General features: G+C 51.6%; 1 protein-coding gene across 1 annotated transcript in view; it reads left to right on the top strand.

The window, feature by feature from the left end:
- The first annotated feature begins 46 nt into the window (after positions 1 to 46).
- Positions 47 to 12,761, top strand: part of LOC118698438 (kelch domain-containing protein 10-like) — a 15,210-nt gene continuing 2,495 nt past the window's right edge. Inside the window, exons 1-6 of the mRNA XM_036401733.2 lie at positions 47 to 176; positions 8,850 to 9,071; positions 9,990 to 10,144; positions 10,954 to 11,102; positions 11,695 to 11,779; positions 12,349 to 12,417. Of these exons, the coding sequence (XP_036257626.2) occupies positions 47 to 176; positions 8,850 to 9,071; positions 9,990 to 10,144; positions 10,954 to 11,102; positions 11,695 to 11,779; positions 12,349 to 12,417 (810 nt within the window). The remainder of the gene's footprint in view (positions 177 to 8,849; positions 9,072 to 9,989; positions 10,145 to 10,953; positions 11,103 to 11,694; positions 11,780 to 12,348; positions 12,418 to 12,761) is intronic.

The raw sequence follows: 12,761 nt of genomic DNA on the forward strand, positions 1-12,761 counted from the left end.
CGCTGATTGGCGGTTGGCGCTCCGTCCCTCAGGCAGCGGACGGGCCATGTCGGCGGCGGCCGCGGCCCGGGACGGGCTCGGGGAGGGCGCGGGCGGCGCCGCGGGAGGCGGCGATGGCGGCGGGGGAGGGATCCTGAACCGCTTCGTGCAGCTGCCGGGCAGGCCGCGGGCGGCGGGTGAGTGGCGGCCGGCGCCGGGAATGACCCCGAGCCCAAGGCCCAGAAGGCGTTCGGGAGCGGGGCAGCCCCCACCCTGAGGGGTCTGAGAGCGCAGCATCCCCATCTCAGGGGACCGCGACCGGGACAGCCCCGTTTGTAAGGTCCTGAGGGGGTCGGGGTCGGGGCATCCCCGTCTCTGGGGGTCAGGGACCGGGACACCGCCGTGCCCAAGGTCCTGAGGGGTCCTGGACCGAGCACCCCCATCCCAGAGCATGAGGGGCTGGGACAGACCCATTCTTCAAGCAGTCTGTGATCAGAATTACCCATTCCCACGATGCTCGGGAGCGGGGCACCCCCATTCCTGGGGGTCCTTAATGTGGTACCCCCAACCCCGGAGAGATCTGCTGACCCCAGCCACACGGTCCCGCTGTCCCAGGCTGGGACGCGCGTGTCCCCAAGACCATGAGGAGACAGGGACACCAAGGGGACAACTGTCCCTGCCTCTGGGACATTCCCAGAGGCAGCTGGGGTGCCCCAGCAGACCGGGTATAATGGGGTCACCCTGTCCCCCAAAGCCGGGAATGGTGTGGGGGGAGCTGGGCTGTTCCCATCCCAATGATCCGGGGGTATGGAGCCTGGAATCAGGGGTGGGGGGCAGTTATCCTTTTATAAATGGATTTGGGGTCACCCCTTCCTACAACCCAGTGTAGGGTTCCCCATCCCAGCGTTCCCCAGCTGCTGGGAGGTGCCTGGATGCCCCCAGGGGTGTGGGGAGAGGGGTACCCCACAGGGATCAGCCCCGTTTCAGCCACCTTGGATAAGCCTGGGGTGACCCCTGGGATCCCCCCACTCTACAATCCCCGTCTGTATGGGTTTTTGGGACATCTACCCCACTGTATTGGGGTTTTTGGGACATCCCCACAATCCTGGGAGGGGACATCCTGCCTGGGCTGTGACATCAGCTTAGTCCTGGTCCCTGGGAAAAGTGGGAAATTTTCCCTGGGACAATTCCACCTCTCTCCTGCAAGGCTGGATGCTGAAGGGTTATTCCATCATTCCTGGATCTCTGTCACCCCAAACCCCCCAAACATTCCAGGGGGAGGCTGAGGTTACCCCGGGATCACGGGATTGGGAAGCTCTGCAGCACTGGGAGGGCTGTGGGACACTCCTGGCCCTGTGACACTCCCAGCTGCCATGGAATATCCCATTTTCCCTTACCCCTCCTCCTGACCTGGAGCTGCACATCCCAGGGCCAGGAACCCTTTGCTGCCACTCACATGTGGAGCAAGAAGCCCCTCAGGGGTGGCAGCAGCAGCAGCAGCAGCTGGGAATGGCCTTTCCATCCACGTTCCCATCCCTGAAACCTGCCCTATCTTTTCCCTACAAATCCATTTCCCTCATTCCACGCTCTGGCTCAGCCTTCCAGGCTCTTCCAGCAGCACTGGGAATTTGCTGAGTGGCTCCACACCTTCTATTTTTGGGCAAATGCTCAGCCCCATCTCCCTCCTTGCCTGGAAATGCCTTTTTTGGCACCACAGGCCCCGCTGCTCTCCCCTTGCTGGGTTGGGAGCGTTGGGAATTGCACCCTCCTGATCCTGCACGGATCCTGTCCCTCCCTGCAGCTCCCCAGCTCACCTGGCCACCCAAAGCAGCCTAAACCCACCCCAGAAAAACCCTGGATTTTTGGAGTTTGCCACCTGTGAGGTCCTATTTATAGAGCTCCAGCAGCAGCCCTTACATAACCACTGAGAGAGGAATTTTCCCCCTCATTCCATTTCCTCCAACCTGATTTGTTCCTGGGCTCCAAGTTCTCTTCCAGGGTTCCCAGGTTTGTTTGCTTACATGGAACCTCCCTGGGGTTCCCCAGGCCCTAAAGAATGGATATGAAGAGGATGGAGGGTCTCCCTTGCCATGGGCAGGACAAGGAGCAGTGGGACAGGGTGTGCTGGGAAGCTTCATCCCAATGGAAAAATGACATTTTCCAGTGACAGCCAGCATTGTCTGGGACCAGCATTCCCTGGGATGTGCTGGAGTCCCTGCAGGGTTTCAGGATGTGGCTGCTCAAGGTGCCCAACAGCCTCGTGCCAGGTCCTTTTCCCACAGGACTTTGGGCCAGGTGATCTTCCCAGCTCTGTGGTTTTCATTCTCCAGAATTCCTCTTATTTTCCTTTATGCTCCAACCCAAGGATCGCTCAGTTTTAGTGGTGTAAAATCCTTTCAAATGGGATTGGCCCAAAGATTTTGGAAACAAAGCCTGGGAGAGCCAGACCTGTTCACAGAATCCCTTGGCTGGGAGAGACCCTCAAGAGTCCAGCCCAGCCCAACCCCTCAGGCAGCCCCTGGCAGCCAGTGCCACATCCAGGCTGTCAAACACACCCAGGGCTGGGGACTGCACCACCTCCCCGGGCAGCCATTGCAGAACTTTATCCCCCTTGCTGGAAAAGCTTTTTCCTGCTCTCCAGCCTGGATTTCCCTTGGCACAGCTCGAGGCTGTGTGCTCTGGCTGTGTCAGTGCTGCTGGAGAAAGAGCCCAAGGGCAGCTGAGCACAGGCACCTTTCAGGAGCTGCAGAGAGCGATGGGGGCAGCCCTGAGTCTCCTTTGCTGCAGGCTGAGCGCCCCCAGCTCCCTCAGGGGCTCCTCTCAGGCTTTGTGTTCCCAGCCCCTCTGGACATTGATCCAAACCCAGGATGATAATTCTGGAAACACAGCTTGGAGCTCTCAGCAATACCAGGAAATCTCTTGGCTGACCTGCAGGTTGTGTTTGGCATCCTTGGCTGGATCCTCTGGCTTCTCCCACTTTCCCTCAGCCCCTCAGAGCCGTTGTTCAGGGACCCAGCTACAGCTGGGAATGTTTCCCAATTCCAAATTTCCTCTTGGGAATGTTTCCTCTTGGGAATGTTTCCTCTTGGGAATTTCCCAGGCGTGGGCAGCCTGCCCAGGAAGGGGAGGGTGGGATCTGAACATAGCTGGATGAACAAAGAGGTTTTAAACCTCACTCTCAGCAGTGCATTCCCAATCCTGCTTATCCAAACATTCCTGAGGGACTCCAATTCCACGAGTTCCAAACTTACTTTGTCCAGCTGTTGTGGAAAAGATGGAACTTTGAAGATGGGAGTCAAAGTCAATACTGACTTGTCTTGTTCTGGTTCAGCCCTTGTCCTAAATGGCCTTCAGGATTCCTGCAGGGATCAGAAATGGAAAGGGAGAGATTGAATCCTGCTGTTGTGGATGTTGAAAATCCAGGCAGGAGGAAAAATAATCACAAAACCACCTTTAGAAAGCTTTAAAAAGCAGAGAAAAGGACGTGTGCACAGGCCTGGATATTCACCATGGATGTGGGATGTGCAAAAGAGGAGGATCCAAAGCCATGGTGGATTTGTTGGGTTTACACCCTGTAGTTATCCTGTTTGTATTTCCAAAAATAGGGCTGGAAGTAGAAATTCTGCTGCTGGTGGTGCTGATACTGAGGTGGTGTAACACACACCTGGGGGATGGCCTTGCACTGGCATTTGTGGGGTTAAATCATGGATTGCTTGGGACAGACACCCTGAGAACAGCACAGGCTCTTCACTGCTGCTGTTCCTGTTATCCTGACAGCAAGGACTTTGAGGTTCTCAAAGCGCTGCAGATAACCCTGGAGTGGATACTGGGATTAAATCAGCTTGGGAAAAAAGGGAACTGATAAAGGAGTGTACAATTATGGGATGCTTTGGGTGGGAAGGGAACTCAAAGCCCATCCAGTGTCACATGGCAGGGACACCTCCCACTGTCCCAGGTGGCTCCAGCCTGGCCTTGGGCACTGCCAGGGATCCAGGGGCAGCCCCAGCTTCCCTGGGAACCTTGTTCAGTGCCCCATCATTCTCAAAGCAGAAGTTTTTCCTCATATCCAGCTGGAACTTCCTGTGTTTCAGTTTGTGCCCATTGTCCCTTCTCCTGTCACTGAGCAGTCTGGCCCCATTCCCTGCACACCCCCCCCAAGATAGAAATGGATTTGTTTAGGGTTTCTGACAGTCATAAGGAAAAGGATGGTTTCAGGAGGCTCTCAACAACCTCATATCCATGGAATGATGGAATCTTTGCAGTTGGAAAAGGTCTCTCAGACCACTGAGTCCATCCATTCCCAGCCCTGCCATGGCCACCACTGCCCACGTCCCCAAGTGCCACATCCACAGGGCTTTGAAACCCCTCCAGGAACGGGGGCTCCACCCCTGCCCTGGGCAGCTGTGCCAGTGCCTGGCCAGCCTTTCCAGGAAGGAATTGTCCCAAAATCCCCCCTGAGCTGCCCTGGCCCAGCCTGAGGCCGTTCCCTCTGCTCCTGTCCCTGTTCCCTGGAGCACAGCCCGACCCCCCCTGTGTCCCCTCCTGGCAGGGACTTGTGCAGAGCCACCAGGGCCCCCTGAGCCTCCTTTGCTCCAGTGTCACATCTGGAAACACCTTCTTGTCTCAGCCCTGTCCTAATGACAGCTCCTGCAGGAGAGGAGTTCAGTTAGGAACAGCTTGGGATTGTCAGTGCAGCAGCTCCCTCAGAACTCCTGGGTGAGTCAGGGGAATGGAGCAGGACAGTGCCCAGCCAGCCCCTTTCTGTTGGATGGCTCAGCCCTTAATTAGGATTTCCCTTAATTCTGTCCCTGTGGTGATGCTTCAGCCTGGAATCACTGAATCCATTGGGTTGGAAAAGCCCTCCCAGCCCATGGAATCCACCCTGTGCCCCGTGCCCACCTTGTGCCCAGCCCAGAGCCCTGAGTGCCACCTGCAGGAGTTCCTCAGACACCTCCAGGGATGGGCACTCCAAAGCTCCCTGGGCAGCCTGAGCCCCTTTCCACGGGGAAATTGCTGCTGATTGCAGCCTGAGGCTGCCCTGGCACAACCTCTCACGCTGAGGGGCATTTTCAGGCCAGGCTGCCCCAGGACCCACCTTCAGCACGTACAGAGGCCGCTGCTCGTAGCTCTGCCCCATCTGGACCTTGCTGACCAGGCTGGGATGCTCCTCCACCAGGACATCCATCCACTCATAGATCTGCAAGGAGGAGCTGCTGGCTCAGGAGGCTCAGCCTGGTGCTCACCTTTTGCTTTTGAGGCTGTCCAGCACCAGATGCAACAAGCAGAGCTTCCCTGGGGAAGAGCTGCTGCTTCCCTGGAGACCTGGGACTCCCCTGGAGAGGACCTCGTGCTTCCCTGGAGAACATGAGGTGCCTGGGGCTCTGTGTGAGCAGGGAAAGGCACCTCAAATCCAAGCTGTGACTAATTCCCACCTTGTCCCCAGCCCAGAGCCCTGAGTGCCACATCCTTGGACACCTCCAGGTGGGGATGGGGATTCCAAACCTCCCTGAGCAGCCCCTTCCAATGTTTAACAACCCTTTCCATGAGGAAATTCCTCCTGACATCCACTCTGAGCCTCCCCTGGCACAGCTTGAGGCTGTTTCCTCTCATCCTGTTGTAAAATTCCATTCTGATGCTGGAACTTATTCCCTGAAAATGTTACTGTTCCCATTTTTGCCCTCAGCACTAAGGAAAAAGAACCTCCTTGTAAATGCACCTTCCCATCCTTCCTTCCTGCTTCCCTCTGGAATCTTAAACTGGGAAAGTGTGTGCTTCCCAGATCATATCCATCCATCCATCCATCCACCCATCATCCATCCATCATCCATCCATCATCCATCATCCATCCATCATCCATCCATCATCCATCCATCATCCATCCATCATCCACCCATCCATCATCCATCCATCCATCATCCATCCATCCATCCATCCATCATCCATCCATCCATCATCCATCCATCCATCCATCATCCATCCATCCATCCTCCATCCATCCATCATCCATCCATCCATCCATCCATCCATCCATCCATCCATCCATCCATCATCCATCCATCATCCATCCATCCATCCACCCATCCATCATCCATCCATCATCCATCCATCCATCATCCATCCATCCATCATCCATCCATCATCCACCCATCCATCATCCATCCATCATCCATCCATCCATCCATCATCCATCCACCCATCCATCATCCATCCATCATCCATCCACCCATCATCCATCCATCCATCCATCATCCATCCATCCATCATCCATCCATCATCCATCCACCCATCATCCATCCATCCATCCATCATCCATCCATCCATCCATCCATCCATCCATCATCCATCCATCCATCCATCCACGTTAAAGCCATTTTCCACCACTTTACAACCTCTTCCCCCCAGACCTGGCAGATCCTGCTGCTTTCCATGTCCAGCATCAAGGAATTCCCAGCAGGACCTGCAGAATTCCAGCTTTTCATACAGTGGGGCCTTGCTTCCCTGAGCTTTGGGTGTTTTGGGGTTCAGCTCTGGGAAAAGGGGCTTTGCCCATGACAAAACTCAGCAAATCCTGGGATTTTCCCACCTAAAAGTTACCCCTGTGGAATGGGCAGCAAAACCTGCTGCAAACCTCTCCTGCATGTCAGCAGGAGCTGGGAATCATCCAGGGAGCCCCAATGACATGGAAATGCAGCTCTTTATGGGAGCCATGGAGTTTGGCTGCTGAAGGAACCTTCGCCCTTGAGCAGGGTTAGTTCTGTGCCAGGGCGCTCCAAGCCTGGCCTTGGACCCTTCCAGGGATGTGGGATCCCTTCCTGTTGAAAATTGGGATTTCTGGCAGGGTCAGCTGCCTGCCCTGTGTGATTTTGGGAGGTGGATGGCAGTGAAGGCCTCCTGGGTGGTGTGGTTTAATTTCTTTTCTTAGAATTACTCCTCTTACCTTTAGTTTATTTGCTTTATATAAAACTCAGCCTTATTCTTCTCTTTTCCCTCTGGAAAATTCTCATGGCAAGTGTTAGAACTAGAGGGAAATGAAATCTCTATTTAATACAATATCTGAACTCCTAATTCCTTACCAGCTCTTAAACTGGGATGTGGAATATCCCCCTCTTCTGTGCCCAAATATTCATGTCCCCACTACAGATTTTTCCCTTAATTCCTTAACTTTCTTCCCCTCTTTTCAGCCAGTGCTTGTTAGTTTTCTAAGTGGGAATTGCTGTGAGACACAATTATTCCTGGAAACACCCCAAATCTGTCAAAACCTTGTCTGAACCCTGGAGAGCAGCTTAATTTTGGACCAGAGCTGAACATGATTAAGCAAAGCTGCTTCTGCTCACCTCAAGTTCATTATTTGGTCTGGACAAATCATTTTTTTTTCACTTTTTCTGTAGGAAAAATGCTTCATAACCCTTTTTTTTTTTTTTTTTGCAGTGTTTGATTCACTGCTGGGAATTATAACAGAAGAAAACATTCTGGGTCCTCATTAGATGCTATCCTGGCTCCTTTTCTCTCCTAAAATCCATAAAACAGTCTGTGGGAGCAGGTGGGAGGTGAAGGTCACTGATTTGTTTGGGTTTGCTTTGGTCAATTGTCAGCCAAGACCTTGATTTCTGTTACCTCTGAATATTCCTGGTTTGTTTTTCCTTGGCTGAATCCATCTTTTTATCTGTTCCAGTGGAGAGCTGAGCTGGCATTGTCCTCCCTGCTTTTATTTCCATTGAGTTTTTAGGGGTGGGCAGGCAGAGGATTCCTTTTGGGCAGGGCTGCATCTGCCTGCAGGATCTCAGCTGGATTCCCTGCTCCTCCCAGTGCAAATGCCTTAACTCAGGAGCAGATTTCCCTGCTCTGTCAGACCTGTTCAGTGACAGAAGTCACTACATTTTCTGTCACTAAACAGAACTAAACTCAACTGAAGTGTTCTGTTTAGTGACGGGAAATTTAGTGACCGAGACAAAGTCTTGAGATCCAAGGAGCAAAGAGGGAAGTCACTGGGAGGTGTCCTGGAGGAGGAAAAGCAAATCCTTAATTCTTTTCTCTATTGGGCAGTTTTAAATACAGACATTTGCAATTGTTTCTAAGTGAAATTTGCCAGACAGAAGGAAAGAAGAGGGATTTCCTCCAACACCTCAGAAGGGCTGTAGTGCCCACAACTGCCACGTGGTCCAGGGATGGGCTGGTGACACACAGAGTGTCCCTTTTCCAGCTTGTCCTTCCAAAGCCATTTCCTCGTGCTGCAGAGGCCCTTCCCAGTGGATTCCCTGTGGAATCCAGCCCAGAATTTGTTCATTAAATGCCTGGTGCAGCTGAATGAGAAAAGTTTGATTTAAGGAGGGCCTGGTAGTCAAAAACCTTCAAAAGCCAAAACTCGAAATGAAAATGAGGAAGTGATTTAAGGAGTGGTTTGTAGTCAAAACCTTCAGAACCCAAAGTTCTAAATGGAGATGGAAAAAGGGATTGAAGGAGCGGTGGATAGTCAAAGCCCTTAAAACGATTGGTAGTCAAAGCCCTTAAAACACAAAACTCTAAATAAAAATTAAAAAGTGATGTAAGGAGTCGGTCATAGTCAAAACCTTCAAAACCCAAAGCTCTAAATGAAGATGAAAAAAGTGATTTAAGGAGTGGTTGGTAGTCAAAAATCTTCAAAACCCAAAGTTCTAAATGAAAATAAAAAAGTGATTTAAGGAGTGGTTGATAGTCAAACCCTTCAGACACCAAACTCTAAATGCAAGTTCCTAGGGTTCCTTTCTATTACAATTACACCTTTTTAAGACTTTTCACAGAGTGGATGAACAAGGTGTCCTGTGCCCTGCAGGGCCTGGGGCACACCCTGAGCCCTTGTGGAGCTGTTGTTTCTCCTCCTCCTGCTGCTCCAGGGCACAGGTGCCCCCCGGCCAGGAGCGGCCATCGCTGCGTGGCCGACAGTTCCAACCTCTACGTCTTCGGGGGCTACAATCCCGACTACGATGAGTCTGGGGGCCCGGAGAACGAGGACTACCCCCTCTTCAGGGAGCTCTGGAGGTACAACTTTGCCACAGACACCTGGCACCAGATGGGCACCGAAGGCTACATGCCCAGGGAGCTGGCCTCCATGTCACGTACGTACGGAAATCCAACTCCTCCTGTGCCTGCTCCTGGAGCTATTTTAATCCTGCCTATTTTAATCCAGGCAAGAATTGGAAATCTGGATGCTGTTTTTCCAAGTAGGCCCCGAGGTTGGGTTGGGTTTGGGATTTTTCTTTCCATTTTTGCTTGGTCGAGGCAGAGGGAAAGAAAAAAATGGGAAAGCGAGAGGTGTTTTCCAGGTGTTTACCTTGATGTGCTTTCAGCAGGAAGGTGCCTCATGCAGACATCTCCAAGCATCCAAAAATAGCTGTCTTTGTTCACTTTTCAAAACAGACCTTTGGTTACCATGGTTTTAGTTGGGATCCTTTCTCCTTTAGAGCCTCTCAAAGCCATCAGTGCAGGGGGTGGATTGAAGGGAATTTGAACAGCACTGAGCTGTCTCCAGAGCAGGGAAACCTGGAATGGTTTGGGTTGGAAGGGAGCTTAAGGATCATCCAGTGATCCTTAAGGACACCTCTAGGACACCTTCCCTAGAGCAGGTTGCTCCAAGCCCAGTCCTGGAAAAATGATTTGGGAATGGTTTGGGTTGGAAGGGAGCTGAAAGATCATCCAGTCCCATCCCATGGGCATGGGCAACCTTGTCTAGAGCAGCTTGCTCCAAGGCCAGCCCAGCCTGGACAAATTATTTGGGTTAGAGGAGAGATTAAAGATCATCCAATCCCATGCTATGGGCAACCTTTCCTAGAGCAGGTTGGTCCAAGCCCAGTCCAGCCTGGAGAAATGATTTGGGAATGGTTTGGGTTGGAAGGGAGCTTCGAGATCGTCCAGTCCCATCCCATGGCATGGGCAGCCTTCTCTGGAGCAGCTTGCTCCAAGGCCAGCCCAGCCTGGATGAATCCTGTTCTGCTGCTCTCCCAGCCATGAGCACCCCTGTTTTCCCCTGTTTTCAGTTGTCTTACATGGCAACAACCTCCTGGTGTTTGGGGGCACCGGGATCCCCTTCGGAGAGAGCAACGGGAACGACGTCCACGTGTGCAACGTCAAGTACAAGAGATGGGCTCTGCTCAGCTGCCGCGGCAAGAAACCCAACCGCATCTACGGCCAGGTACGGGGCCCAGGGAGCCCTGAGGAGGGCTCTCAGCTCCTCAGTCCCCTCTGTGCCTCACCAGAGCTGCTCCCTCTGGGGAAAAGCGTGAGGGAAGGCAGGTGTCCTTCGTGAAGAAATGAAGCAGCCTTGGTTCGTGGGGATTTCAAAGGAAAGGAGGTTTTCTCCTCGTTACAAAGGGCAGAATTTGTTCATTAAATGCCTGGTGCAGCTGAATGAGAAAAGTTTGATTTAAGGAGGGCTTGGTAGTCAAAAACCTTCAAAAGCCAAAACTCGAAATGAAAATGAGGAAGTGATTTAAGGAGTGGTTTGTAGTCAAAACCTTCAGAACCCAAAGTTCTAAATGGAGATGGAAAAAGGGATTGAAGGAGTGGTTGGTAGTCAAAGCCCTTAAAACACAAAACTCTAAATAAAAATAAAAAAGTGATGTAAGGAGTGGGTCATAGTCAAAATCTTCAAAACCCAAAGCTCTAAATGAAAATAAAAAAGTGATTTAAGAAGTGGGTCATAGTCAAAATCTTCAAAACCCAAAGTTCTAAATGAAGATGGAAAAAGTGATTTAAGAAGTAGTTGGTAGTCAAAGCCCTTAAGACACAAAACTCTAAATGCAAGTTCCTAGGGTTCCTTTCTATTACAATTACACCTTTTTAAGACTTTTCATAGAGTGGATGAACAAGGTGGACAAGGAAATGAATTCACACTCACCACAGGACTGGCCCTTTTTGCTGGTGCACATCTGCTTTGGAGGAGCAGGAATTCCCTCTCCTCCAGCCCCAGGTGTCCCAAGCCCTTTCTGGTTTCTCTGCCAGGCCATGGCCATCATCAATGGGTGTCTCTACGTGTTTGGAGGAACGACTGGCTACATTTACAGCACTGATCTCCACAAGCTGGACCTCAACACCCGCGAATGGATCCAGCTGAAGCCAAACAATATGTCCTGTGACATGCCAGAGGAGAGGTGAGCGCCTGGGCAGCCTCAGGGAGCTTTTTTGGGGAGGCAGGGAATGGGAAGCTTTGGGATACCTTGCTCTGGTTGCCATTTCCAACCCTCCTTTGCCTGGAACTTGCTGTGGCACTGGGAGGAAGGATTTTGGTCTCTCTCATCCATGGTTTGGTGTCCAACTGAGAACAGGGAATTGGGAATGGAAGAATCCCAGAACGGTTTGGGTTCATAGGAATCTTAAAATAAATCCAATTCCATCCCCCTGCCATGGGCAGGGACACTTTTCACTATCCCAGGTTGCTCCAAGCCCTGTCCAGCCTGGCCTTGGACACTTCCCTTAGAAGGGGTGGAATATTGATGAATCCTGATATTCACTAATCCTTCCACTTAATCATTTAATAATTACTCTGCATCAGAAAATGCCTTTCAGACCTCTGGGCTGCTGCTTGGAGGGCTCAGGAAAACTCCCACATCTCCTGCATGCTCCCAGCCTGAGGGGCTGATGCAGCAGAGCCAGGCTTGGGATTTCTGCTCAAATCCCTGGAGTTTGATGGTGATTTCCAGGAGGGTTTTTGTTGTTGCTAATTGTGCTGCTCTGCACCTTCAGGTACAGACATGAAATTGCTCATGACGGTCAAAGGATTTATATCCTGGGAGGTGGGACTTCCTGGACAGCTTATTCCTTAGATAAGGTGAGGCATTTGGAACCCTGGACAGCAGATTTTCCATACATACCAGCACAGCCTCTTCATCTGGCTGTGCCTGGAGAGCCTGGTAAAAAAAAAAAAAAATTAAAAAAAAATAATTGGGGGCAGATTGTTCTCCTATTTCTGTAAAACCTGGATTTGCCACAGAATGTCTTAGTGATGAATCTGTGGTCACTTTAAATAGTGCTCTGCTTCCAAAAAAGTGGAGTCTGCAGCACTTCATATGACATTTCATCTCTCCATTGTCCCATTTTTCTCCCTGTGTGCAGCAGGAGAAAGGTATTTCTAAATCCTTCTGAGAGCTCGAGGGTGTGGATTTTAATTGGTCCAGCTCTTTTCAAAAGCAATATTCTTTTCTTTTTTTCAGCTGTAGGGCTGAAATAGCAAAGCTGGTGGATGGAGCTTGAAAGGTGATTTTAGACTGCTTAGTCACTGGCTGGGATCAGCTATTTTTGGGTTTGCCACTTAATGGAAAAAAGGGATTTATTTCTGGTGGGTCAGAGCCTGTGGCTGCATCACCCTGGAAGATCTCATGGCTCCTGTTCTTCCCCCAGATCCACGCCTACAACCTGGAAACCAACACCTGGGAGGAGATCACCACGAAGCCTCACGAGAAAGTCGGTGAGCCTGGCATTTCCTTTCTTTCCCTGTGAGCCAGAGTGGCCACGGTGCTTGAGGGTGCAGTTTTCTTGTTCAACATGTGGATTTATGCTGGATTTGAGATCCTGCTTGTGCTGCAGCACTGAGGATGGACCCATCCAGGGGAGTTTGGCAGTCTGGCTCCCCTCTCTCCCTGCCTGTGAAAGGTGGCAGTGCCTGGATCTGCTCCCAGAGGATCCAGATCATCCCTGCTCCCTTTGAGGCTTTCCCTGGAGTCTCACAGCTGCTTTTCACCAAGCCAGATTTGAGACTCTGGGGAACAAAATTCCAGCATTTTTCTTCCTTCCCCAGAGAGGAATTAGGACTC

The sequence above is a fragment of the Molothrus ater genome, chromosome 5 (genome assembly GCF_012460135.2).
Source record: "Molothrus ater isolate BHLD 08-10-18 breed brown headed cowbird chromosome 5, BPBGC_Mater_1.1, whole genome shotgun sequence".
Classification (NCBI taxonomy): Eukaryota; Metazoa; Chordata; class Aves; order Passeriformes; family Icteridae; genus Molothrus; species Molothrus ater.